Source organism: Microdochium trichocladiopsis (genome assembly GCF_020744255.1).
Source record: "Microdochium trichocladiopsis strain MPI-CAGE-CH-0230 chromosome Unknown B0I36scaffold_18, whole genome shotgun sequence".
Classification (NCBI taxonomy): Eukaryota; Fungi; Ascomycota; class Sordariomycetes; order Xylariales; family Microdochiaceae; genus Microdochium; species Microdochium trichocladiopsis.
The window spans coordinates 299,113-325,016 of NW_025763561.1; the positions used below are offsets into that span (position 1 = coordinate 299,113).

At 55.5% G+C, this 25,904-nt stretch overlaps 10 protein-coding genes across 10 annotated transcripts; 6 read left to right on the forward strand and 4 right to left on the reverse strand.

The window, feature by feature from the left end:
* The first annotated feature begins 1,767 nt into the window (after positions 1 to 1,767).
* B0I36DRAFT_59993 (uncharacterized protein) lies at positions 1,768 to 3,535 on the forward strand. The gene is made up of 4 exons (XM_046163075.1): positions 1,768 to 2,206; positions 2,322 to 2,609; positions 2,678 to 2,808; positions 2,890 to 3,535. The coding sequence occupies exons 1-4, from the start codon at positions 1,921 to 1,923 to the stop codon at positions 3,370 to 3,372; spliced, it is 1,188 nt and encodes a 395-aa protein (XP_046004066.1). The 5' UTR covers positions 1,768 to 1,920; the 3' UTR covers positions 3,373 to 3,535.
* On the reverse strand, positions 3,297 to 4,227 carry B0I36DRAFT_342416 (uncharacterized protein; the record flags this gene model as incomplete). Its single annotated transcript, XM_046156081.1, has 2 exons — positions 4,205 to 4,227; positions 3,297 to 4,056 (listed from the first exon to the last, which is right to left on the reverse strand). A coding segment is annotated over exon 2 (251 nt), but the record flags the coding sequence as incomplete, so codon positions are not given.
* A 1,852-nt stretch (positions 4,228 to 6,079) lies between these two features.
* On the forward strand, positions 6,080 to 7,057 carry B0I36DRAFT_437018 (uncharacterized protein; the record flags this gene model as incomplete). The annotated part of the gene is made up of 2 exons (XM_046162873.1): positions 6,080 to 6,515; positions 6,580 to 7,057. 2 exons carry the CDS (start codon positions 6,080 to 6,082, stop codon positions 6,903 to 6,905), a joined length of 762 nt encoding a protein of 253 aa, XP_046004068.1. The 3' UTR covers positions 6,906 to 7,057.
* A 1,166-nt stretch (positions 7,058 to 8,223) lies between these two features.
* Positions 8,224 to 9,301, reverse strand: B0I36DRAFT_342421 (uncharacterized protein). Its single transcript, XM_046156082.1, has 3 exons — positions 8,958 to 9,301; positions 8,593 to 8,865; positions 8,224 to 8,519 (listed from the first exon to the last, which is right to left on the reverse strand). The coding sequence occupies exons 1-3, from the start codon at positions 9,095 to 9,097 to the stop codon at positions 8,285 to 8,287; spliced, it is 648 nt and encodes a 215-aa protein (XP_046004069.1). The 5' UTR covers positions 9,098 to 9,301; the 3' UTR covers positions 8,224 to 8,284.
* Positions 9,302 to 12,822: 3,521 nt separating this feature from the next.
* On the forward strand, positions 12,823 to 13,143 carry B0I36DRAFT_209449 (uncharacterized protein; the record flags this gene model as incomplete). The annotated part of the gene is made up of 1 exon (XM_046148886.1): positions 12,823 to 13,143. A coding segment is annotated over one exon (321 nt), but the record flags the coding sequence as incomplete, so codon positions are not given.
* A 2,262-nt stretch (positions 13,144 to 15,405) lies between these two features.
* On the reverse strand, positions 15,406 to 17,461 carry B0I36DRAFT_257829 (uncharacterized protein; the record flags this gene model as incomplete). Its single annotated transcript, XM_046151043.1, has 5 exons — positions 15,406 to 15,941; positions 16,000 to 16,349; positions 16,411 to 16,901; positions 16,968 to 17,190; positions 17,247 to 17,461. The coding sequence occupies 5 exons, from the start codon at positions 17,459 to 17,461 to the stop codon at positions 15,406 to 15,408; spliced, it is 1,815 nt and encodes a 604-aa protein (XP_046004071.1).
* Positions 17,462 to 17,827: 366 nt separating this feature from the next.
* On the reverse strand, positions 17,828 to 20,810 carry B0I36DRAFT_60023 (uncharacterized protein). Its single transcript, XM_046163076.1, has 4 exons — positions 20,518 to 20,810; positions 20,294 to 20,390; positions 18,913 to 20,228; positions 17,828 to 18,855 (listed from the first exon to the last, which is right to left on the reverse strand). The coding sequence occupies exons 1-4, from the start codon at positions 20,703 to 20,705 to the stop codon at positions 18,057 to 18,059; spliced, it is 2,400 nt and encodes a 799-aa protein (XP_046004072.1). The 5' UTR covers positions 20,706 to 20,810; the 3' UTR covers positions 17,828 to 18,056.
* Positions 20,811 to 21,046: 236 nt separating this feature from the next.
* Positions 21,047 to 22,534, forward strand: B0I36DRAFT_370376 (pyridoxal phosphate-dependent transferase; the record flags this gene model as incomplete). The annotated part of the gene is made up of 2 exons (XM_046159902.1): positions 21,047 to 21,899; positions 21,969 to 22,534. 2 exons carry the CDS (start codon positions 21,047 to 21,049, stop codon positions 22,532 to 22,534), a joined length of 1,419 nt encoding a protein of 472 aa, XP_046004073.1.
* Positions 22,535 to 23,215: 681 nt separating this feature from the next.
* On the forward strand, positions 23,216 to 24,573 carry B0I36DRAFT_257655 (uncharacterized protein; the record flags this gene model as incomplete). Its single annotated transcript, XM_046151032.1, has 2 exons — positions 23,216 to 23,575; positions 23,665 to 24,573. 2 exons carry the CDS (start codon positions 23,216 to 23,218, stop codon positions 24,571 to 24,573), a joined length of 1,269 nt encoding a protein of 422 aa, XP_046004074.1.
* A 365-nt stretch (positions 24,574 to 24,938) lies between these two features.
* Positions 24,939 to 25,744, forward strand: B0I36DRAFT_370378 (uncharacterized protein; the record flags this gene model as incomplete). Its single annotated transcript, XM_046159903.1, has 2 exons — positions 24,939 to 25,175; positions 25,361 to 25,744. The coding sequence occupies 2 exons, from the start codon at positions 24,939 to 24,941 to the stop codon at positions 25,742 to 25,744; spliced, it is 621 nt and encodes a 206-aa protein (XP_046004075.1).
* Between the last annotated feature and the right edge of the window lie 160 nt (positions 25,745 to 25,904).

Here is a 25,904-nt window from a genome sequence, read left to right on the forward strand (position 1 = left end):
AGCGGCCGTAGGCGGTCTGGTTACCAACTACCGACAGAGGCACCCGGCTCAAGGGCGGCCAAGGCAGAGCTCCCGGCGTACGGCAGTCCAGCCATCACGCAGCTCCAGGTCCACTCCGGATTCTGCTGTATAGCGTGCCGATTCGTGACAAGAAGCAGGGGCGAAATTCAGAACCACCGGGCTAGAGAGGCGGCCAGCCGTGATCCCAGCCACAGCGAATGTTCGGCAGGCATAGGCCACGCGTACTAGAAAAAGGTGCGACTGCAGTCGCTCTCGTCGGCAAGGCACCGCACGCGGTACTGGGTCCTGGAATCGCCGGCAGCGGGGCAAGTTACCACGCATGCAAGGGCGGAGCCGGGCCCGGACTGCGGCGGTGGAGGTCAAGACTGGGAGGCCCACATGGCGGCGTACGAGGCTAAAGTGGCGACCGACGATGCGGAGCGGGGCCGGACAATCGACCATGAGCCCGGCGTCGACTTTGGAGTCACCGTGGGTCCGCCAGATGGGCTGGGCGGCGCATCTGGCCGGCAAGGACATGGCCGAGCTACGGCGCGCAGCTGAGCCAGATTTATCGCCGAAGGAGTTGGCTAAGCTAAGCCAGGCGGCACGGAAGGAGAGTGAGGAGTCGGAAGCAGCGCTTGCGCGGCTAGGCCAGAGCTTCGACCGCGTGATAACCCGCTGCGGACGACGGATAGGCCAGGTCCCCACCGAGACGCTGTGCTGGCTGGCGAGCCGTGACCCAAACCGGCCGGCGGCGCGACCGTTCGGAACTAAGCAGGTGGTCTAAATGCCAGCTCTGTCAAGCATCCGGGAGGCCCTGGTAATGAACATCGGGACTTCGTGTTGTCAGGAACTAGGCCTCTGTATATCGCTTTGCAGGTCCAGAGGGATTGGAGCGTGAGTATAACACTCGGCGTAATCTACCACATTTGGTGGTGCCTTAATTGAGAATCTGACTGTAGGTCGTTGTGGTGGTGGCCAGCATGGCTGGGGGACACACACAAAGTAGAGATGGTCGGGCTTGGCTGGCAGGATTCCTCCGCCACCAGGATTTTGGAGGTGGTGTTGTGCTGGTTGGTGCCCGCAGCGAGCGAGGACAATGGCCAGCCGCATTCCGACGAGCTGCAGCTTGTCGAGTTGCTAGAAGGTGCTGCCTGCCTGCCTGTCTGCCTGCCTGCCCAAGCACGAGCTGATTCCACGCGTCGCGCCGGCCGCCGGCCCACACCCTTATCCACTAGAGTAGCCGCTGCACGCGGGCCTCACCGCCGCGCGCCGCTCCGTCTCAATCATCGCGCCTGTCAATCGCGACATCGTCTGCGCCATCGCCGCTCCCTCAGAACAGCTCGAATTCGCTCCTGTTCAAAGCCGTGCGCGCGTCCGCGTCTGCGCGTCAGTCAGCACCTGGGCCGCATCACCCGCCCACCCCCAGCCCACACACCTCTACAAGCTTTTCCTCGCCTGCGCCGCGTATAGCAGCCGACATCCATCCTCTTTGCCTGCTGCAAGTCTCATATCATCGTGGGCAGCATCCCTCCTTTTTGCCGCTGGATAGAGACAGGGTCCCCTGCCGCGTGCGCCACGCCAGCGTAGCTCTCTGGGTGCGGATCTTGTAGTAGCTCCTGCTGCGCCATCCGCACAGCACTTGCCACCTCGCCTCCGAGCCTGCGCGCAACTCCAACGCGCCGCTTTGTTGCAGACTCTCCGCTGCTGCCTGGGCCTACTTGCTCTATTTCCCTTTACAAGAGATCGCGCTGAGCTTCAACCGTCCGAGTTCCACCCTCGGCTACTGCTCAGCCGTCCACGCGACCCGGACACGTCGCTTGAATCTCACGCGCGAATATCGGCATAGCAAACAGGTAACGCTCCTGCCAAAGGAGCACGCCAATCTTCAAGGTTCGAAGAACATACGATTCTGCAGCAATGGCCACCGCTCGCAAGCGGCCTCGGCCAGAGGAGTCCACCGAGAATGTGGCCGAGTGCCCGTTCACCGTCATACATCCGGATCCCAATGAGAAGGAGAAGAAGACAAAGCGGCGCCGTGGCGGTTCAGAGGATCGGCCCGCGCCTCCGCCAAAAATTCACCTCCAGGTCTCGCCATTCTCTCCGATCGGCAAGTTCAACGCCAAGGACAACACCATGGACCGCCACTACCAGATCGCTCCGTTTGCCAAGTGGATGGACATGACCAGATATAACAGCTTCGTTTGTACGCGCCCCCCCCTCATACCGCCCCCTCCTTTGTCTCAATCTGTCTTGTGATGTCTCCTGCTTCGTCCTCTGACAACTTGTACCTTGATCGATACTGACATGCGGGTGCATAGTGAATGGTGTCAAGTACCACAGTGAAGGCTTCGTCCTCGTGGCCAACGACAACACTATTGAGCGCCAGAAGAACCCCGGCGAGTCCCGTCAACCTAGACAGAAGTCGGATGACGACTGGGTCGCAAGGATTCTCGAAATTCGCGCCGCGGACGAGCATCACGTGTATGCGCGCGTCTACTGGATGTACTGGCCTGACGAGCTGCCGGCAGGCACGACAGAAGGAAAGCGAGTCATCAAGGGTAGACAGCCGTACCACGGCAACAACGAGCTCATCGCTTCCAATCACAGTAAGAACTTTTGCGCGCACAAGCTGGCGTAGATTGTGTGGATAACTGACATTCGTCATCTTCATTAGTGGATGTCATCAACGTCACCAGTGTCACGGCAAGCGCTACTGTTCATCAGTGGGTCGAGACGAATGAAGATGAATTACAGCCGGCTCTATACTGGCGCCAAGCTTTTGACGTGCGAAGCATGGACCTCTCGGTATGCCATTCACATTCGCACAGGACGGACTCTAGAAAGTGCCTGCTGCTGAGACTGTACTGACTCATGTGTTGATACCAGTCTGCTGAAGAACATTGCCGCTGCAACCGTCCCGAAAACCCCGACAAGAAACTCACTTGCTGTACCAACGAGGAGTGCGGCAAGTGGCTGCACCACGATTGCCTGGTCCACGAAGCTCTACTCCGCACTTTCGCACGCCTCGGAACCAACAAGCCTCTCAAGCCGACGCCCGTCAAGGACGAGCAAGATAACGAGACTGGCCGCCTGCCTCTGTCGCCCAGCGAGTTCGGAGCAGCACCAACGGCCGAGCCCTCTATTGATGTGAAGCCCGAGGAGCAGAACACTGTTAAGATGGCTGATGTCGAAAACGTGCTTCCCATTATTAAGGCAAAACCATACGAGGGTTATTTCTCTGCCATCATTAGAAGTGACGTCAGTCCGCTAGTTGTCGAGATTACTGATCTGCGGGAAGAAGTGACCGGTGGTCTCAAGGAGTGGACGGAGCCTCTGGACTGCCTTGTTTGTGGTCAGCAAATCCACTAAACCAGGAAACTCTAGCATCTGTTGGCAGAGTTTTGCTGGAGGCATAGACGACAAGGACGATAAAGGTCTGTGGACCAGCCGATCGGTAGACGAGATCTCGCGGGCTCGCCCAGTTTTCGAGGCAAGAAGGAAGCCGACCGGACCTAGGTTACCTAGAGACCCTTCGCGGCATGCGTAGATAATGTCCTCAGACCTACCTACTGTCTTATTCCACCCCGTAATCGAGTCAACTTCCAGGGGTCCACACGCATGCAGTGTCGACCGTGCACACCGCGACGTCCCTCTCGTTTTGGTAAGGCTTTGTTCACCATTTGCGGGCCTCAGTTCATCGATCTTGACCCATACAATCGCCAAATGTATTGCAATGACAACGTGAAGCTCCTTCAGTACGGCGGATTTGGATGTGGCGAGCTTCTCGATGACGGGCCCATGGTGATTGGTGTTGATAAGGAGATCTCGGCTGCCGAGTACGTCGCGGGATGATACCGCACTCAGCGAAACAAGATGGAAACGAGCCGGGAGGTGCCTTGCTTCCATTTCGGGGTACAAGAGCGCCAGCAAGCCGACAGCAGCACAAGCAATGCGGGTTGAGTGGGTACTCAGGGTCAGCCTGCTGGAAGCGGCGGATATCAGGAAGGCAAAACTCAATTACTACACCAAAGCCGTGCACCGACTAAGACCGATGTAAGTATCGTGACTCCAGATTCCTGCTACGATCCCGACTGCTACAGCGAGGCATCCATCTATCACCACATGCAGGTCCTTCATCTCATCCACACTCTCTGCCACGGATCCTTTACAGTCTCTCCTGCCCTCCTTAACTCCTCTCCAGCCCAGTTCGCTTTTGGTCTTCCAAGCGCAAGTGCTTACGGACCTCGTGGTGTCGGAGATTCTTTGTGTCTTTCTTGACTTTCTCGAAAGTTCGAACATAAGCAGGCTGGAGATACTCTTCAATCTGTCCATACGTCTTGTATAGACCCTCGACCAGTTTTTGTCCAACCATCCCTCAATCACGTCACGATCTACGTTAGGCAAGGTTTTCATAGTTCAATAGACAAGGCAATACTTACGTGGTTTCAAAGTCCATTCATTAGCATGGTTATGCAAATTCATAAGTTCCACATCGTCCAAACCTCGGTCAAACAACTCCCAAATGTCGAGAGTGTCTGTGTGCTACTTTCTCTTGAACGTCGTGCCGCGTGAAAGGTTCCTTTGTGCTAACGGCACATGTCAGGGCTTGCCCTGTTGACTCATCTAGAAGGCCGTGCCCTCCGCGCCACTATTATGACGACCTTATCCGCGCATTCGCCTTTTGCGACGTCTAACAGAGATAGATGGAGCACAGCCACACAGCTATCGCGCATCTTCTGGAGCGGCAAATCGCCCTTCGCAAATACATAAGCAGGCTCTACCAAAAGAGGACGGCTTTGATCTGGAGGCTTATTTGTCCTGTTGCGTCAAAATTCCAATCAAGTTGACCTGCTGTCAATTTCGCCATAATATTACGAAATCTACAAGTGCAGAGTATACACGCAGAAATGTAGTCCGAAAGCGGAAACGGGTCTTAGGGTAATGACCTACGTGCCTCCATCTTGAACCCGTGGTCCGCGATTTCAATATTATACATCAGTGGTAAACGAACAATAATTAATGCATGCTCTTCACTTCTCGGCATGCCAGGGGACAAGAGTCAGGCGCCAAGGCAAGGCCCCCGAGAATCACGAGGGCCGAGCACCCCGTTCTCTCGAAACGATAGGAGCCAGTCTATCTCCCGTGCCAGGCACCGCCACAAAACCTTGCAAGGCATACAAGTGTCGGAAAAGAATGAGAACGAATATAATCGGTTGTAAGAGCCTGCCACTTACGCGAACTTCTGCCCATCAACACCAAGATCATACCATACACCACACTATCATCATAAGTGACTCCACAAAACACAGAGAGCACCGACGACGGTTGGTAAGCGACAGCCATATGCTTTCATGGGCAAATGGGATTCCAATGGTCCAGAAGCTCTCAGCACCGAATGTCCAAGTGCGCATCTGACCGATCCAGCTTTTAACATAAGCACACAAGGCAAGTGAAGTTCTCACCACGTGATTTAGCACGTTATGTAAGGCAGAGGGGCATATCACTGATATTATGGACCACTCGTTCAGCGATCTGCAAGACTCCTGCGCTATCTCAAAGAGTTCTGCAGGATGAGACTCTGGCGGAGGTTCCGGAAAGCGACAATCGTGTTGCAGTGCACTCTATAGACCCTGTCCTTTCGCCTATACAGGATCTGGCAAAGGATGCAGTCCACTTATCTCGTATGTTATCTCCAAACAAGTCGTAACTATAAGTCCCAGCTCAATGCCTGCATACATCGTGCAAAATTGAGTTGTAATTGTTCAACGAGATCAACTAACAATTTCCCAACACAAGCAGGCAGTGGTCCTGGTAGCCAGCTGGAAGCCACCACCGAGCCGATATCAGCATGCCCACCATTTCCGACAGAGTCCACACACCAGGCGCCGGATAACACATCGTCTACGCCTTAGAGAGAGATCAATATTGGACAAGTCTTAGGACCGATAGTTCACGCGGGAGAAAGCGAGCTCGAACTTGCTTCTGGCCAACGAACTTCTGATCGAGCCTCCGAGGATGCTAGAATCAACTATCATGACTTCCCTGCAACGCAGCCATGTAATGGCGTCACAAGTCCATGCGCCCATGCCGAATCAATTGGAACGCCGGCAGAAAGAGGATCTCACCAGAGTTTGGTCATCATCAGCACCTTCATGCCGAACAAACGCAAACCTCACAGTCAGACTCTGTTATGGAAACACCGGTAGCCAAGTATACTGCAAGATTTGAGGAATGGCCACTACCGAACTCGTTCTTGCAGCGTACCACGATAGGCACTCGAACAACCTTTCGGCTCGGAATTACATGGAATGCCAACACGTTCGGGGACTGCCATCAAACGGGAAGCTGGGATCTTGACGGCGCACGACTGGAATCTGTTGGCAACGATGCCTTCCAGCTCCAGTTTTCTTGGGACAAACGAGCAGGCAAAATCATACGTTCTTCAAGCAAGCGATCAGGCTCAGAGCAAAAGAATAGACGAGTTTCCAAGAAGCAGCAGGTCGGAGAATCAGGTGGGTAATTCCCAGCATTGCTCTATAAAGTCTTGCAAGTATAGACTAACGGATACGCCATCAGGCTCTGAAGATAAAGAGTATGGCGTTGAGTGTCTTCTTGAAAAATGGGGAAGAAATACGTTCCTGGTTGAATGGGAAGGTGGCCAGACGAGCTGGGAGAAACAAGACGACATTAATCCTGACCTGATAGCATCCCTTGAGGACGTATTCAAAAGTTTTGGGTGTGGAATTGAGATACTTAAGGTTCGGCCCTTCAAGCAGGGCAGGAATTGTTCCAGGAAGTACCGTGTCAAATGGAAAGCGCCGGGAAGCGGTCAGCAGTCTTGGCTGAGAGCGAGCCAAATCGACTTCAATGTCTACGAGGGTCCGAAGCCGTGGCTGAATTGAAGGGCCACAGGGAAGGAGGAGACCGCATAATGACAGGATCCGCACTATCAAACGGCCTGTTGAATCCTGTACCCCAAGCGGGACGACACAGAAGCCGCCTACGATGCGAGGAAATACGTCCCATAGGACCATGGCGCGGTCTTGATCACGACGCGGTTATCGCGCCTAGTACAGCTAGCACCGCGGGGACACTCACGTAAGCTGGTCAAGGTGGACAGCCCTCTCGGGAGGGCCATCCTCGAGGCGTGGTATGGTGGTGATCTTGGTGAGTGACGTGTTGACCGATTTTAGTCGGTCTTTTCTGACTAGATGCAGGCCCCCGGGCCGGCGACCTCTTGATTCTCCTCGACAGGCTGCCGCTGGCCGGCTACGAGAGGGCCCTGGGCCCTTGACCCTGACCACGCGGACACTCTCATAACCGTCAACAATCTGGACACCTCTACGCAGATTAAGGCAGGCGAGCCGAAGCGGAGGCGATGTATCAGCGAGCGCCGGCCGCCCGAGAGAAGGCCCTTGGACCTGACCGTCCCAACACGCAACTGGTTTTGCGTAACTTAACATTACTGCAGGAAACCACAGTTGAGACGACACTCTGTGCTTTAGAGCCAGTAGCTGACTCAACAAGCAGAGAGTTTCAGGGCAGGAAACCTCTGGAAGAGGGCTACGACGAAGCTCCTGGTTCTTCTCTGCACCGAGCGTATTAATGTGTCAAAGGGTCAAGTCGGCGGAAACGACGACAGTTAGCGGCAGGCTGTGGCTTTGTGCTTCCTGGGTTTGCTTTTCGTGGATAGATGCTTAACTTAACCACGCTAGTATCGATGAAGACCCGACTTCTACGGTAGGAATGATGCCAGACAATGCCGCAGACTCGATCAGCAATTTTGAATCGAAAATCTCGAGGCAGTAAGGGGAAGACTGTGCTGCTTAATTGCGTGATGCTGCTGGGTAGCTGTGATCAGAAGACCATCAGGCACTCAGCACAAAGCGTACGGGTCAAATATGGCTGCGAAAGCTGCAAGACCCACAATTTAATGGCCATGCTGCAGTCAAGTGCGACTCAACCTGCCTCTTAAAAAAGCTAAGAGATTGAGGTGCATGAAATCGCGGCTTGCATGCAAGCACTTTGTCTTAAGAGTTGAGACAGGACAAATCCCCTGCGGCAGGTGGTGCTTCTGGCCCATTCCACCATGGCGTGGTTGCAGCGGGCGACAATCGGTTGTCTTAATCGCAAGTCGTGCATGCACATGGGAGATGCTGCTTCCTGTCGGTGTGTCTTTCTCCAGACTTTGTACATGTGGTTCAAGGGATCTGGTCGAGGTTCTCTCAGTCCACAACAACATATGCATTGCAGACCTCATCTTTTGCCACCCATGCTGGCATCAGCCTTTTATGATATTGCTCTGCATCCAGCAGTTTTCTGCGCGTATTCGACTAAGCTGCCTCACTGGAGGTAGACCTTGCCCGTCTTCCTGATTCATCAAAACCGTGGCCACCTCAATGATGATACTATAGTACACAACCGCCAAGTCCCGTCGACTGTTGTTGTTGTAGACATACTCGTGTTGTATGTTTCGTGTTTCTGTGTTTTTATATGTGAGTTCGTTTTCTGTAAGTCTGTGGTCCTTGCGTCTCGTATGTCAGTCTTGGGCGACGACGATATATCCCTTTCCTGCTGCTCGGGGTGTACCGGCATCGCTGCAGCTTGCCCTGCCGCTGCATCCTGTGCTCCTCGAGTAGCTGCTCCAGGATGACTTTTTCTTCTTCGAGCCTGGCTTTTTCTTCTTCGAGCCGGGCGACGGACGCTCGCAGCTCTTCGTTCATTGCCAGCCCGCAGTTGATGTGCTGAATTTCGCCATCTGCCGCGCGGACGTTATCGCCGTCGTCGCCGTCGTCGTCGACAATGTGCAACTCTGTGATATCGCTGCTTGCCTGCGTTAAGGCTTTCGAGTCCCGGCGAGTGCTGTTCATCATTCAGAGAATTTTGTCAGTTCGCCGGGAGGTGCGTGCGTCTTTTTCGTGCGGAATAGTCGCGTAGTAAGACGTCGTGCTTACCATTGGCTGTTGTGAACGCTATCTGTGGAGTCGTTCTTAGGCTCTTGGTATCCGCTCATTAAGATTTTACTCTTATATGATTCTCTCGGCTCGTTAGGACGACACGTTGACTGTTCACATCCTCGTCCTTGGGGTGGCATCTCGTCAGACGTGCTAAAGCCAGACCCTGTTGAAGACCTGCTGGCTATATGTCTTGCCTTGTGTTTGCTTCCGTACAGAGTCGCAATCGCTTCTATGAACCAAGTGCTTTGGGCAACAGGGAGGAAGCAACAGTGGACGGCGATGATGGCAAGGGTCAGACTCTAAAAAGTCGCTAGGACCAGCGTGCAAGTTTCTTCAAGGAGGAGGAAGGCCCAACGTGGTCCATTCTGGGAAGTCGACATTAACATAGACTGTGCAACACAGGCGCGTCAACAGCATGTCATCCTATCGTAATGTTGCGCACGAACCCACTCAGAAACCCCGGCTGTGGGTCCGCAGCCAATCACAGCCCTGCCCCACTGTCTCTTATGTCCTGAAGTTAGCGTCACAGTGGTCTAGATTCATTCCCCATGCTGCAGGAGCACATCCGCATGGCCTGGAAGGCCAGATTTGATTAAGATCATGGACATATCCCTCTCTGCGGAACGAAAACGCGCCGTCTATATCCTGCAGCCTGCCACTGTGCCGGTCTCGATGAGTGCGCCGGATCAGGCCATAGCTGGGATTTGAGTCCCTCGGACTCACTTTCACGCTTTCTACAGGCTTTCCAAGCAGAAGCACGGATTCTCATTTCCAGTCGTGGTGAGCAAGAGATCCGAGCAGCATTCAGCCACGAAGACGGCCAACCTGGCTTCGTCGTGAGTAGCATTCTCGCCCAGCGACTGAAGAGCAAGAACGATCACGAACGCGCTCAGATGGCGCGTAGAATAGTCGAAGATGCGATGCGACGTTTTTGTGGGTCTACGACAAACCGACATTCGGGCAAGGTCCGGAGGATATCTTCGACGAGTTCAACGACATCGGCTTCAGAAGCGATGCTGCCGCCTGCAGCGTCCCATCTTGCACAAGTGATCTCCAATGCTGGCTTCTTCTGCGAAGCTTTTGGAAATTTCAAGATTCCATAACAGCGAAGGATCCGCTCGATTTTCAAGTCCGGATGAGACGAGGCAGTATGCGACGGGGCCGTCCGGGATAATCGATAAGCGTTGTCCCAACTGAGCGCACAGGATCGTGTCCCCATACCCGGCAAGTACATGAATCACTGTATCTTGGCACTTTCCCTGTTCCGCGACATCCGTGAGACTCTTCGCAGTGGAATCCAGTCGCAACTGCCTTCGTTTTTCTTTGTTCAGAATTGTGGTACCTTCATTTGTCCAGTGGGCGCCGAGCCAAAGATATAGCTCCTTTTTAAGGTCATCTGCATGGTTAAGTGTCGTACCGTAGAGCACAGAAACCTCCTAGCCTCTGAGTAGATTCATTTTGTTCAGTTTTCCTTGCGCGCAAGATGATATGCTTCAAGGAACTCCTTCTTGCCCAGGGTCTCATTCATGGTGTTGTATACCGCCTCCGTCACCGCCTCGCGGTAGCATGCCTTCACCGCAGAAAACACGCCCACATCCAGGGGTTGGAGCACATGTGATGATGTATGGGCTGGAAGGAATAACAGCCAGATCTTGTTGATGAAGCATTCTGTCATGAATTTGACTGTCGAATGCGACTTGTGGCCGTCGAGAATAAGGGCTCGCCACTGCCCTGGAATGGCAGGTTTTGTATTCGATATAAACACCTCCTTCAGCCATTTCAAGGCAATGTCATTGCTGCTCCACCCATTCGGAGATGTCTCGAAACGCCAGTGCTGCCACTTTTAGAGGTTGATGTCAGGAAACCACTGTTGCTGTACAGACTGTCCCTTGAAGATGACCAATGGAGGGATGAAACCACCGCCTGCAGAAATGCTTCGATTATCGTGATCCACTTTTGGGGCTTGCAGCTTGCTGCATGCTGGAAAGCCGGTGCCAAAGGTTGTTACCATACTTGGACTGCATAGGTTCAAAAATGCCAATCGTGAAGCATGCGTACGACCAAACGCGAGTTCCATTGCAGAATCCGCTATCTTGATTTGCCCAAGAACAAAGAGCTGCATTGTCGCCTGTAACGACTTCCCATTTCCTAAACGTTTTTGGTGTGGTCAGTTCTCCCTCGATGTCTTTTTGTGGCGTTAGTCTTGTTCCTTTTGAGCCGGTTTCTAAGAATATCAACACGCCACCAAGACCAAGACAGCGTCCGGCGCGGTGCGGGGAGACACTAGAAAGTGGCGGTCTGGTCCGCCGTCACAATGATGGCCACATCCCGTCAGCATGAGCCCCGGTCACTGTGTCGCACGCTTGACCGAAGAAGGGAAGAAGCGGTCGGCCAAACTTTGATATTTTGTGTCACCCAAACAGGAAACCCAGGTGCCCCAGCAAAACCTGTATCGGCAAGGCGATCACCCCAGCCCCTGCCGCAGGGCTCCCGAGAATACTCGTACTGATTGGCCGGCACGGCAAAATAATGGGCATGCAGACCAAGGGCTTGGACGGTAGCCTGTCATGAAGGGGTCAGTCTCTCACAGCTATTGCTGGGGAACCAAACGACAGCAACGACGAGGTTTCAAGCAAAGGGCCAATTACTCCTTAGGGTAGGTAAGTTCAGGCAAGCAGCAAGCCCTCAGAGCATGCGAATCCCTCCCTATTCCCGCTAGCCCTGAAACCGCATCATTTTCCCCGTTGCGTTCTCTACTCCGATTCACTGGCTCGTTTGCTGCACGGACCTGACAAAATGGCAAAGGGAAAAGTGCCCTCCTTCTCCGCAGTCCAAGGCTCATCGGGGGAGTCGCTGATCCCTTCGCAGCAGCCTTCTCTCCATGACCTTTCCCACCGAACGCCCTACCGTTCGCGTCCGTAACAAGGGTCAACAAGCAGAGCCCACCATGACCTCAGTACCATCTGGGTCGCGAAGCAAAGCACATGGAAAAGAAGTTCCAACGCGAGCGTTGGCACGATACCAATTGCAGCTTCCACAGTATTCCGTCTACTTTTCCGATCGCTGCCCGCTTCCCTGGCTAGTCCCACTGCTCCGGCTCCGCACACTTCCCGATCGTGGGATCCTTGCACAATGATGACTTTTAGCTTTGCCTTGTTTCACCCAGCAGGCTGCACAGCCCACCGAGGTGGTTACGTACTCGGGTAAGTGTTGCTCGAAGCTCCCCTGCGACCGTGTTGCTCGGCACAAAGAATGGCAATGGCATTATGGAATCTTCCCCCTTCTTGGCCCCGCAGAAAATCAAAGTCCCCAATATGCGTCTGACTGGTGGTTCATGCTGATGTCACGCATGCACTGAGTCCACTGCATGATGCCCTGAAGGAGGAAGTGGCTGGGAGCACAGGGGGTCCGGTCAGAGAGCGCCTGGTCAAAACAGACGAATATTAGCGATGCAAATATGTACCGCGTAAGGCATTATAGGCCTCAGGGGATGTCCAGTCACCATCGTTGGCCAAAGAATTAGTCGATTGCTGCATTATGTTGTTCATCACTGGAAATGAGTTCAGGGTGAGAGTTACAGTGTGAAAGGTCTGAGCATGTTAAGTAAGGTCCACGATCGCTGTTCAAGCAGCTACTGAACATAGCCCTCTCTGATCCTTGGAGTTACATGTCCTATTGCGAACCCAAGGGCTCCATGTTTTTGATGATCACCCGGCTCATCGTCAATCCACGACAGTGAGCGACGACGGGGGCCGCTCGCCGGTTTGAAAATGCGAAGTATTTATGCCGAAAGGTGGTCCCACAATCGACGCCCCAGAACCACGGATGGGACATATAGGCAGGAGCTTGTGGCTCCCAAACTCTCATTTTTTACGATCGGAATTGGGCTCGGATTGGTGATTCTCGAGAGCTTCGTTCCTCAATCTCCAGAATCACAGGCATCGACTCGCAAAATATCAGCAATACCCGAAACGGAGGGGATTTACTGCGCCTACCAAGAATCGGCAGGCGTATGTCGTGGGCGTCCAACAGAGATACCGAGCGACTGGAAGACCGAGCGTACTCGCTACTCGGCATTTTCGACGTCAGGATGGCCATGCTTTATGGGGAGGGCCAACGTGCATTCGCACGTTTACAAGAGGAGATCCTCAAGTGCAACGAAGATGCCTCAATACTGGTTTGGAGTTACGAAGAAGGAGATTCGCACCAAGCGGCCTCGCCCCGTCTCCTGCACACTTCCGCAGCTACCGTGACCTCGTGGGGCGATGCCGCCCAGGAAGATCCAGGGACAATGTACGCATCGTGCATTTAGATCTTCAGATGACGCCAACAGGCCTACTGGCGGCGCCGAAAGTATGGCCAGATCCATTCGATAAACACAGAGCCTATGCCATTATCGCGGAAGCGCGGAGGAGATCTGGAAAACCTCATAAGGTCCTCGTCATTCCTGTCATGTACACAACTCTGGCTCAAAAACGGAAATCTGCTCTGGATTGTGTTCGCTATGCGACACCACTCTGGGTTGAGTACAACGTCGTCAAACCTACGATTCCGACCTCTTTATGCTTCGTCAGACGATCGCAAGCTGTGCGTCCAACCAGCGCGGTTGATGGATTCAGCTTGAGTTCGCTGGTTTGGGCTGGATTTGAGACGACATTTTCCTATCCGTTGCAGGCACAAAACCATCGCCGTCACTTCCCAGTCACCCTCAGAGGGCCTGCTCATCAATCACAAGACGGACCAACAGAGCGCACCTTCGTCTTGGAAATACAACGACGTACAGATCCGGGATGCAAGGTCGTGATACTGGTCGACTATTTGACCTTTGGTACGGGAATTGTGCGAGGAACGGAAGTCATCACTTCTGTCTATAAGTCAAGCGAGTTCCTCGATCTCGGATCTGCCATATGGCTAGCAGAGAGAGGAAGTCATCGTCAAAAGCTCGCTCGCTACGGACTCCTGGATGTCAATGGGCGGCAAATTCCACTTCATAAAGTCATCACAGTTAGCCCATTCACGAACTACTGGCTAGATTCCGGGGACGATGACCAGGACCACCCCTCGACCCATCAGGTCATCCCACCCGAAACACTTTCTCTCTGCGTCATGTTCCGGGAGGAGGCTCCTGCTCGCAATGAGTGCCTCGTCGACAAGTGAGAGACGTCCAACTGCCGCTATCCCGGCAATCGATTCAGAGACACAGGAAAAAGCTCAATACCAGATGACTGGAACATCTTTGAGATGATGGAATCACGTGCCCGAAGGTCCATAAGTAGCAGGGCCGTGCCATGCCATCGAACATTTGGACTGGTTTCGGGGTAATTTGTCCAGCATACTACACATACCAGAGGATTGAGTGGCGTAGGCCGTGGATCACACGAAAGGACGATGTTCAGAAGGATGTGGAGGCATAAATTGCCACTGGAATTGCTATCACCCGTTTTCTAACTGCACTTCCGTGCGGAGGACAGTCATAAAGCACTGGAATAACCAGTTAGGCTAGTGATCAGCTAGCAATGTTGGAGTCATGCTTGAGAATTTATGTGAGCAAAGCAAGGGCCGGTACTCCAGTCTCATATACAACGCATGTTGCGTTTCGATCGGCACGTCAACCGAGTCGTTCTTGGTGCAAGTGTGAGCCCCGCTATCGATCTCCGGCAGACAACGACAGCAGATGGCGAGCATTACGCCGGGGATACCGTTACTGCAGCATAGATCACTGAGTTTGTGTTCAAGATGACTGTTGACGTGTCAAACACAAGTCAGCCTGATAGAGATGAAATGGGTGCCATGACGGTCGCGTGCTAGCCAGTAAATGCTCGGGGCATGAGAAGTCAGGCGCATCTCGTAAGTTCGGCTGCAGATCGGACTTAGAGCTTAAAAAGTACAACGGCCAGGTGTACCGATGTAAACCCGTCCTCGAAGCGCATGCTAGCTTGCAAGCAAAGTGATATTTTTTAAACAATTCTGGCACTGTGCGCCCATATCAGACGGGCTTCGCGTTTCCTATCCCAACTCTTGTCGCGTGACTGGAGAACACGTGGCAGAAGCGGACCTAGGCAGGGATCCCCCATCCGTGAGCAGGTTTATGATGTCGCTAGTCAAGTCTAGTGCGTCGGCCAATCTGGCAGGTTGGCAGGATTAGCCTGCTCCCAAATCTGACCCATCCATGCTCACGAAGATGGTGAAGAGCCAAGAACTTGTGCTCTCATAACGGCAGGGACGAGGAGAGGAAGCAAAGGCTCCCGGGCTCAATCAAGAGGAGCTCGGAGATTTCGCACAAATCACATATCACTGTGTCACAAGTCAAACCCTGTCACTGACGGGTGTTGTGTTGAAGGCCAGAAGTGGCCTACAAGATGACGTGCTTACAGGTGCAGGTGTGGCAGGTGTGGGAACGGTATAAGCAAACAGCTCCCACATCTGTTATCAAATTGCTGCGTGTTCACTTCGTTGTAAGAATCATGAACATCGCCATTCGTGACCCTATCAATATTAAATGGAATTCCGGCAACCAGCTGTGTGAAGAAACGAAAGTAAGCCTGACCAAATCCAACCCCTTGCATCCAGTCACAGATGACGAGGAACTCCAGCACCACACCGTCTTCGCGCTGTAGCACCCCTGGGACATCGAGAACTTCTTGAATGTCCAGAATTCTTCCGTATAGTCCTGCTGAGGATGGTCCTGAATGGCGTATCGGCCGTCTTTGAGCTGGTCTCTTCTGTTCTCTAGGGCGAGAATCTCCGGGTCTATAGGCAGCGCGTCCCATACATCCTGAGGGACCATATATCGCCGGGCTGCCGGGTCTTTTGTAAGGCTCATATGTCCTAGTAGTTCGATGAGACTGTCCTCGGTAGGCTCATTCAAGAATGCGCTTTGGACGTCGAACTTAACCCGCTGGTTGATGTAAGCACTATTGAATGTTGCCCATTTTGGATCGTGTCGCATGATCTGGTCTCGTACAGCATCCGAGGTTTGACCTTCCTCAATCTGTTAGAAAGATAAGATCGAGAAGGAAGCCATAAAGAGCAAACGAACCATTGACAGCATTTGAAACTCCTCGGCGGAATGCTCTTGGGGTGATGTGATTCTCGAAACCTGCCTCTAGAGATTGTCTCTTTAGGTCGGAACAAAGTTTGCTATAGGGCAGCGGTGTGTCCTGGTCCTCAGGCGATGACTTGCAGCTCCGAAAGACTGGGCGCTTGAGCCATTCTCGCTTCCATCGAAGGGGAAGCGCATGCTGGTTGGCCTTTGGTTCCAACTGGTAGACCTGGGCAGGGCTTTTTATCGCAGATGCTGCGAAGGCACCATCCGCAATGGCCGAGACGATGATCGTATTGATAAAGCAGAAGATAGGGCGCTTCGCTTGTGGGAACGTGTATATCGTTCTGTTCGGTTGTCAGCGATGCGATGGAAAGAAACATCCGTAACAGAATAGGATGCACGTACGGCTTCGGCTTCCGATCTACTCCCTTGTGATGTATCAACTTCACTTGCGTTGCGAGTGAGTTTCCCCCACCTACTGGATCTCTGACGACCATCAGGTTGATATCCTCATAGCACAAGCACTTCGGCCGGCCTCGTCCGGTGGTCTCTTGGGTCAAGAGGTCTCTGAGCTTTCTCGAGTCCTCATCCAGGGCTTCGTCGTCTTCCATTTCTTCTTCGGTATCAAAGGCTTTGGACAACCGTGTGACCTTCCCTCTGTCAATTATCTTCTTCTCATTGTACACAAACTCTGCTGGTCGTGCACCAGTCCCTGACAGAGCCTGGCAGATCCCTGGAAGTGTCAGGATTGGATGACGCTCATTCGGGAAAGTGCCGCGATCGAAAGCGATGTTGAAGATGAGGAGTGCATGGAGATCATCGGCATCCAGCACTGGCTGATCTCTGAAGTTCGGGGGTTGCAAGTTGAAGCGTGGAACCAGAATCTTCTTGTGCCACTACAAAATGCTTATCAGGTCAAATAGCTCGTCAGACAGCGCTCAGGCCAGCTGTCAAAGACACACCTTGCGAAGTTCTAGCGTGACAATTTGAGGAAATGTTTTGCGTGTACAGAGCACGAACAGCTGCTTGAATTGTCGAAAGTAGACCCAGGTAGTCCCATAGGATCTCACCGCGCTCCTCTCGCATATCCAAAGAAGGAAGTCCATAGCAATCGACTTGATGCTCTCACCAGCTTCGAGTAGCACGGTTTGCCAGTCTCCGAGGTTTTGATCGTTGCAGTATCTGCTCAGCCGTCAGTCGCGCCATACACGGTCGTGGGATCTGCAAATCAGTCCACCTACCTCTCCCATCTCTTTGCGGTATCAACAACACCCTTCTGGGTTGCGAGAGACCAGACTGGAGGTATGAAATGTATCGACTCGAGCTTTTTGCGTAGCGCCGCATGCTGTGCATTGTTGAGAGCATCTACGGCGGGTTTTCCACGAAGCTTTGCTTCCCGACTGTGGAATAACCGGAGGAAGTCTTCGTGCGCGTGGGCAGGCACTTGGGTGGCCATGACGTCTTTGTACTCGTTCTGCTGGGCCCCAGCTCTTCGGCGATGAGATCGCGGTTCCTCATTGTGATATATACTACCTATGCCATGGACGATCAATATCTCGTCACCCTCCCAGCGCCCAGACAGGCTGAGTTGCATGAGAAGGGCAGCCCATGCGCACGGCTGTTAGGCATTGGCTGTGTGCCGCGCTGCAGTTGGTTGCCCCACTACAGCGCTTAGAGCCCCCCTGGAAGAGAACAGAATTCTGTCTTCTGCGAAGTACACGATACCTGCACAGAACAGGATGGTGTTCGAGCATCTATTTAATTGACTCCCCAGCTCGCAATTAACAACCCCCCCAGCACCGCCTTTTGTCTCCTCTGTGTAATCATTTTCAATGTTCGGGACGCATAATAGATTTTCCATGATCTGCAGAGCGTTAAATCTCGTTGGTGATCGGTCTCGCTCGACCAGGATTGGTCCGAGGGTATATACAGCGTTAGTTGCTGATCGGCAGAAGAGTCACAACAGACTATTGTTTCGGCAGGGTTTATGCTTGGTGAAACTCTGGGACCTCTGGGACCTCTGGGACTCACTGCCCGTGCAACTCAGCCACTCACTCCAACAACGCCTCGGCGATGAGCTTCTCAAGCCCCCGCACCGTCGCTTTGTCCGTCTTCTGGCTCGCCATGATGTAGAACACGTTGCCAAGGACTCTTGTGTGCGCGGTCCAAGACCCATCGTCGCCACCGCTCCTCAGTCGTGCCTGGAGGTCTGCCGCCGCCGTGCTCTTGTATCCCGAGCCAGCTTCGTCACCGGCGCCCGCGCGCAGGGTGATAGCCAGGACACTTCCTAGCGCCCACACGCCCTCGATGCGGGCCGCCACACGCGAGACCTGATCAACAAAGTCGCTTGACCATACAGACCACACCAGAGGTGCCTCGTTAGCGCATTGCTGCCGCTGCTCGGGCTCCTGCTGGGATGGTCTCCACGCCCAGCTCCAATCACCACTCGCACGCATGCGGTTCATCTCGCGCAGCGACTCGAGCGCCACCTGACAGCCTACAGGGTGAGCAGTGTAGCTGTGCCCATGCAGCAGCGCATCGCTCTTGTCGTCGCTCTCGAACGCCGCGAAGATTGACTCCGACGCCAGGGTCGCGCACAAGGGCACCAGTCCGCCAGTGAGGAGCTTGGCGTGGACCGATATATCTGGGTGCACGCCGAGCAGGGAGGCTGCGCTGAAGCGGCCGAGGCGGTAGAGCCCGACGAAGACCTCGTCGAAAATGACGGGGAGGCCGGACCAGTCCGTGTTCGATGGGCTGTCATCAGGCAGAGAGTGTTGGGTGGAGGTGCTGAAGAGCTGGGAGCCAGATGAGCGTACTACGTCGACAAGCGTGCGTTGGAACAACGGATCGCTGTAGAGTAAAGACCAGTCAGTATGGGCTTCAAAGAGTGGACAGTCGTTCACTCACGCGAGAATCATCCCTCCAGCGCCGAGGACAACTGGCTCCAGCATGAGAGCACCAAACTTGTGCCCTCGAGAGACAAGGCGCTGTAGCTCGCGCAGGATGTGGTCCTCGTAAGCCTTGTGAGTGGCGCTGCCGATCCTCTCATCAAGCCTGAAGACCTCGTCAAGTGACTCAAACGTCTCTCCTCCGCAGCCCAGATCCGCCTGGAGCGCCTCCGGGATATCGACCTGCCACTGCCCTTCATGACATCGAACAGTCGGAAAGTCAAGCCAGTGGCCTTTACCCGTGTACCACTCTACCTTCTCATTGAACACCCCGGGCTCGGAGCAGTCCATCGCGCCCATCGTGTCACCGTGGTAGCTCCCCTTCAGGCCCAGGATGCCAACCTTGTCGTTTGCAGACCATCCATACCGCAGCCTCGCTGCCCGCAGGGCCATCTTGGTCGCGACTTCACAGCCTGTGCTGCCATTGTCGGAGTAGAACACGCGCGCCAGGCGAGGGTTCCGCATGTTCTCGAGCAGCGTCTCCGCCAGCGCGAGAGCGGGCTCGTGGACGGACGAGGCGAACATGACGTGCCCGTAGCGGCCGGCGGCATACGCCGCCGCCAGTGTGAGCTTGGGATTGCCGTGGCCGAGGCCCAGTGTCCACCACGACGCCGATCCGTCGAAGGCGGGCTGCAGGAGCGCCTCATCTGACGCTGCCTTGGGCGAGAGGACCTGGAAGAAGTCGCCGTGCGCCGAGTCGATTGCCGTAATCTGTGAGGCGCTCAGTAGTTTCTGCTGGGTGAAGGGATACCAGATAGTGTCGGTGGCTTTCTGGTTCATGGTCTCAAGCCGGTTGATGCGGTCTTCACGGCGTTTGTCCAGGTTGGCAAGGAGGTCGCGCATCGAGTCGTCGGACGACAATCGCTTGTAGTAGGCACCCATTGACCTGTGTTCGGCCCGATCATCCGTGTTTCTCTGTGGCGGCTTTGGAATAGTGTACACCGGAACATTTGATGGTTGAAAGTAGTCCTGCAGGTAGAGGTGGTTCTCATACTGAGCATCCTGGAACAGCATGATGGCCTCGACATCTTGTCCACGCAGCTTCAGCGACTCGTAGGCGGCCAGGGTCTGGGAGATGCCTCCGAGCTTCGAGTCCCCGACGAGTAGAGCGGGCACACGCATCGGGGCGTAAAGATCCGCCTGTGGCGTGCCGGACGGTCCAGGCGAATGCACGCCACCGGCTGTCTCGATGAACAGCCATCCGGACCCGAGTGCGGCCCTGCGAGCGGCGTGGCTTCGGATCTCGGCGAGGACAGCGCTGTCTAATGGGATTGCCTAGTGGAAGGGTCAGCTGTTGCGATGTTTGCGTGGAGACGAGACTTGATGTTGATGACACTGACCTGTCCCGATAGCTTTGCTGCAGCATGCGGGCTGCATGCAACCTCGTACTGGAACAATGTATCATTTGCGATGTCTGGAGCATAAGTTCGCATATGCCTGTTTCCGTGATCAACATCCATACCTGCGCAGCGTCTCCCATATTCTCAACCTCTGCCTGCCGTTAGCACGCGAATAGAGACAGCCTCAAGGTATGATGCCATTGGGTGGAGTTGGGGACTTACACCAGCTATCGGCCTCATGAGGCGCTCCTGTTGACACGGGCTTCAGGAATGCGACTTTCTCGTGGCTGTAATGTTCGGCCGCCGCTTTGCACAACGTCGTTGCAAAGATCGTCTTGCCGACATCTGTGTTGGAGCCCCATATCTGGAAGACTCTTAAGTGACGCCAGAGAAGTGCTGCTGGTGGATTCATGGCGGTAGACTCGTGGCCCGTGGGACGCCCAGTTGGTAATGTGCTGTCAGAGGTAACAAAGTCACACGGTCTCACAAAGACGGAGGGGACGGCAAGAGTGCTCACGGTAAAAGCTGTAAATGCTAGGGGCGTAGTGGACCAAGGTGACAAGGAGCCAACCTTAACTGCCAACGACCGGGGCCTCTGCATGACAGGGCCAAATACGTCCTGACCGGGATCGGCCTGATGCAGGAACTTATGCACCGAGCTTGTGCACAAGTGGAAGGTCTGGAGTCTGGACCCTTGAGATCCCTTGTGTAGTCGTACCTCGCCTCCAGGTTTTTTCATGTCACTCATTGAACATGGCGAAGAACACGGGCCTTTCAAAGCTCGAGGACAGACTCGCAGCAATCCTCGCTGATCGAGAGACACGCTCACAACGCCGTCGCCTCAGCACCTTCCCACCTCACAGCGTCGACTTCTCCTCGAATTCTTATCTGTCGTTGTCGCTGACTCCAGAGATCCGACAGACCTACCTCGAGCTTCTGAAATCAGTCCCTGACAGCACTCCGTTGTTCGGATCGGGAGGCTCCCGGCTGCTCGACGGCAACAGTCCCCTGAGCGAGGACCTCGAGCGAGAGGTAGCAGCGTTCCACGGAGCACCGACCGGGCTGCTCTTCAACTCGGGCTTTGATGCGAACGCAGGACTGTTCGCATGCCTCACTCAGCCGGGCGATGTGGTGGTGTACGACGAGCTGGCTCATGCCAGCATGCACGACGGCATGCGAGCGAGTCGAGCCGCGCTGTGCGTGCCCTTCAGGCACAACTGTGTTTACCCGGAGCAAGTCCAGCGATGCCAGGATTCGACTACATCCAAGAGGAAAGATGGTCCAAAGAGCCTGAGAGAGACGCTGCACCAGCTCCTAGGCAGTGACGACGAACCTCTCTCAGCAGCACTAAGAAGCGGGGAGCGCAACGTCTTCATCGCTGTCGAGGGCGTGTACAGCATGGACGGCGACGTCGCACCGCTCAAGGACATCGTTGCGTGTATCGAACACCGTCTCCCGCGTGGCAACGGGTACCTGATAGTCGACGAGGCACACTCGACAGGTATCTTTGGGGATCAGGGCCGGGGCTTGGTCTGCGAGCTCGGGCTGGAGGACAAAGTCTTCCTACGGCTGCACACTTTCGGGAAGGCGATGGGAAGTGCCGGTGGTATGTGTTACCACTTTCCTTTAAAAGGTCACGTGCAGAGCTTTGCTGATCAGATCAACACTTCGCTAGCAATCGTGCTCTGCTCGCCCGTGACGCGGGAGTACCTGATCAACTACGCCAGGACACTCGTGTACACGACCGCACTGCCGACCAGCTGCCTCGCCAGCATCAAAGTCACATACGCATTCCTCTCAACCCCCCAGTTCGACGATGTGCGGCAGAAGCTGCGATGGCTGATGCGCTATACCCACAGCGTCCTCGTCGCCATCTGTGCGAGGCACACCACTCAAGACGACCAGCCCACGTCGTCGGACCGACTGCTGATACGTGTAAATCCCACGCCGCCGACATCGCCCATCATCCCGCTCCTGACGTCCCAACCCCGCAGCCTGGCCGCCTTCTGCCAGCAGAGGGGCCTGGTCGTGCGGCCCATCGTGGCGCCCACGGTGCCCGAGGGTTCCGAACGGGTCCGGATTTGCCTGCACGCGGCCAACACAAAAGAGCAGGTCGACCGGCTCGGGCAGGCGATCGAGGAGTGGGGAGTCACGACGTCGCGGGCGGCTGCGAGCGGCCGCCCGCGGGACAAGGCCGCTGGTCCGAGCGCGGCTCAACAGTTTCTTAAACCGAGCCTGTAATTACCTAGTAAGAAAGCAGCTCCCGTTAACCGAGATGAGATCGGCAGCCAACGTGCATGACTGACTGTGAGCGAGTTTCTCTCCTGCACTGATCCTGTCACATTAAGTTACTCCTCAACAATTTTCAATCCAGGGGGAGAGGTCCCCGCCCCAAGCCGCCGCTACGCGAACAAGCTCGGTTGCAATCAACGGCGTGGGGGGCCACCAGCACGAACCCCTGATGACGCGTGATTGAAAGCATGTAAAAGAGCTGCGGGAGGTCCCGCAACCGGCAAGTGACATTGATCTGTGACGCTTGTCGACATCCACTCTCCAGGGGGTCCGTGTGCAGTTGGCGGTGCTTATTCCTCATTACCCGGCTCACGATTGGCCCGCGTGTACGGAAGGTGTGGGAGTTCTGGCCATGGTTAAGGTTCGAACCCCTGGCGATGGGTACCTGGCCGGGCCCCCTCCCTTCTTGTTCGCCGTTGAGGTTGCTTCACAGTGGGAATGGAGCAGGTCATTGATGGACAGGAAAGCTGGTGAGGGGTTTGGAGTGGTTCAGTGTTGTTCGCGAGCATGCTCACACACGACTACTGCTTGAGGGAGATGACTCACTCCCCTGGAAGTGTAGAAAGCTAATCGTACACTGCTCGAGACACGACAACAGCTTCTGCGATGACTCCGCGAGCCGTGTCGAGCATGGTGGCAGGCCCCCTCCGGGCAGCAGCAAGGACTGCCTCGAGAGTCACACCCAACTCTGCAGCCGGCTCGAGGTCGGCGGCTAGCCAAGTTAGAACTGTTGTCGGTGCAGCCACGACCGTGACTGCTCCAGAAGCTGCAGTCCCGCCGATATCATCGCCCAGTCTCCCAAGCAAACCGCTGGCGACGCCGGAGGCAGCATCCACCTGGCAGGAGGTTCGCGATGGCGACACCACGCGGCGGGAGGCGTCGAGAATCCTCCGGGAGGCTGTTGCCGCCACTGCACCGCGGAACGACTGGTCCAAGCAGGAGGTCGCGGCCATCTACTACCACCCTCTACTAGACCTGGCCTTCCAGTCTGTACGTCATGACTTTTATATCCACTGCCATATTGTTGAGCAACCTTGTTAGCATAGTGAGCAATACTGACCGAAACTTTTCCCACGCAGGCCACTATCCACCGCCGCTTCCACAACCCAGCCGAGGTCCAGCTCTGCACCCTCATGAACATCAAGACGGGCGGCTGCACCGAGGACTGCAGCTACTGCGCGCAGTCCACGCGGTACCAGTCCGGCACGGGTCTCGAGGCCAAGAAGGTCGAGTCCGTCGAGTCGGTGCTCGCCGCGGCGCGGGTCGCGCGCGACAGGGGCAGCACGCGGTTCTGCATGGGCGCCGCGTGGCGGGACATGCGCGGCCGCAAGAACGCGCTCAGGAACATCAAGGCCATGGTCGAGGGCGTGCGGGCGCTCGGGATGGAGTCGTGCGTGACGCTGGGCATGATCGACGGCGAGCAGGCCCGGGAGCTGAAGGACGCGGGTTTGACGGCGTATAACCACAACCTCGACACGAGCCGCGAGTTCTACCCGTCCATCATCTCGACGCGGGGCTACGACGAGCGGCTCCGGACTCTGGGCCACGTGCGCGACGCCGGGATCAACGTCTGCTCCGGGGGCATCCTTGGGCTCGGGGAGACCGCGGCGGACCGGATCGGCCTGCTGCATACGGCGGCGACGCTGCCGGCGCACCCGGAGAGCTTCCCCGTCAACGCGCTGGTGCCGATAAAGGGCACACCGCTCGGGGACCGGCCGCCGCTGGACTTCACGACGATGCTGCGGACGATCGCGGCCGCGCGGGTCGTCATGCCCACGACCATCATCCGCATCGCGGCCGGGCGCAAGACGATGACGGAGGAGCAGCAGGCGCTGTGCTTCATGGCCGGGGCGAACGCTATCTTTACGGGCGAGAAGATGCTGACGACGGACTGCAATGGCTGGGATGAGGACAGTGTCTTGTTTGGACGATGGGGGCTGGAGCCGATGAGGAGTTTCCAGAAGTCGCTCGTGCCTGGGGCTCAGTAGATGGTCGTAGAGGTGATAGGTGGACATCACAGAAAGCGATCTTGCTCTGCGACGGAGCAAATGTGCTGCAAATGGTAACGCTTGTGGTTGAACACTGCCTTCGGCGCATCCTCAGGCTGTATTCCGAATGGTCGCCACTAAGCCATCAGTGATCTATACATAGCACTCGTAAGCTTTGGCAGAGACGACTTTTCTACAACGGTCACGATGTCTACAACCCCGTGTTCAACAAATGCTGTCTTTGCAAATCACCAGAGCCAGCCAGTCCGGAGCTCTGCGGCCAAGTACCCGCAACTACTGAATCCTTGCCCAACACTTCAAGCAGTGTCCTTTGAGCACAAGGGCCGCTCCTCTTGACGTCCGATATGCCCTCTGCCAGCGAGCGCGTCTTCGGCACGCCAGAGCTCCTCGAGCTGATCTTCCTGGCCCTTCCACAACGAGACCTTTTCGCGGCAGCCCAGCGAGTCTGCCAGAAGTGGCACAGGCACATCCTGACAAGCATCTGCCTCCAGCGGTTACTTGGCTTCGCCCCTGACGACAACAGACCATCCACCACGCGAGAGCACGGCGACCTGCTCCTCCAGCGCTTCCCCAAGCTGCTCGTACACGATATCCTATGCACACCAACCCAAGGAGCTCTTCTCCAGCGACCCCAGCCCCAGCGTGGCCAGAAGCACGACGACGCCCGTCGGCAAGCCTTGCCATAGCCATCCGCTTCCCTTCGGCGAGCTGGCTGTCGATGCTAGTATCCCGACCGCCCGTCCGTAAGCTCGCTATCGTCGACTAGATGCGCACGTACACCTTTCCCCAGTCCACGGGCCGGCAGTTCCGCGGCGTGTACGATTTCCCCGAGGGGCTGCTCATGGGAGAGCTGATCTTCACGGGCATGCAGCGGCTCGGGCCGGGGTTCCCGGGGGCCCGGACGGACCCGGAGCCGCCTGGCCGGCCTGTGTCGTTCTCGCTGTCATGCCGGAGGACAGATGTCGAGGCTGCGTGCAGGTACTGGGATGGTGGTGCGGAGGAGTCTTATTGGTGCTGGGAGGACCGGGAGCGTGAGACGATGGGCGATGAGGCGGGTGTGCTGGCGGCGCAGACGGATGCGGTGTTGGTGTTCTGGATGGGCAATGTGGACTCTGGAGGACACGTACTGGGCTCACGTGGGGAGGCTTGATTCTTCGAGAGAGACTGTAGATGGACTGGACGTACCGGCTTGACAGACCCAATGGAATAAGGTAGGGGCTTTGTAAAAAAGGAGTAAAGAGAGGTAGACGTTTTCAGCGCGAGAGTCGGGGAACCGCCGTACAACTCGTCAGTCTGTAACATGTACCGGA

Coding starts and splice junctions, on each gene's coding strand:
- B0I36DRAFT_59993 (XM_046163075.1), top strand. CDS start 1,921: ATGGCCACCGCTCGCAAGCGGCCTCGGCCAGAGGAGTCCACCGAGAAT. Junction 2,207..2,321: donor CAGATATAACAGCTTCGTTT/GTACGCGCCCCC, acceptor GCGGGTGCATAG/TGAATGGTGTCAAGTACCAC. Junction 2,809..2,889: donor TGCGAAGCATGGACCTCTCG/GTATGCCATTCA, acceptor TGTTGATACCAG/TCTGCTGAAGAACATTGCCG.
- B0I36DRAFT_342421 (XM_046156082.1), bottom strand. CDS start 9,097: ATGCCACCCCAAGGACGAGGATGTGAACAGTCAACGTGTCGTCCTAAC. Junction 8,866..8,957: donor AGCGTTCACAACAGCCAATG/GTAAGCACGACG, acceptor AATGATGAACAG/CACTCGCCGGGACTCGAAAG. Junction 8,520..8,592: donor GGCAAGCTGCAGCGATGCCG/GTACACCCCGAG, acceptor CAAGGACCACAG/ACTTACAGAAAACGAACTCA.
- B0I36DRAFT_60023 (XM_046163076.1), bottom strand. CDS start 20,705: ATGAATCCACCAGCAGCACTTCTCTGGCGTCACTTAAGAGTCTTCCAG. Junction 20,391..20,517: donor CCTCATGAGGCCGATAGCTG/GTGTAAGTCCCC, acceptor TCACGGAAACAG/GCATATGCGAACTTATGCTC. Junction 20,229..20,293: donor CAGCAAAGCTATCGGGACAG/GTCAGTGTCATC, acceptor CCCTTCCACTAG/GCAATCCCATTAGACAGCGC.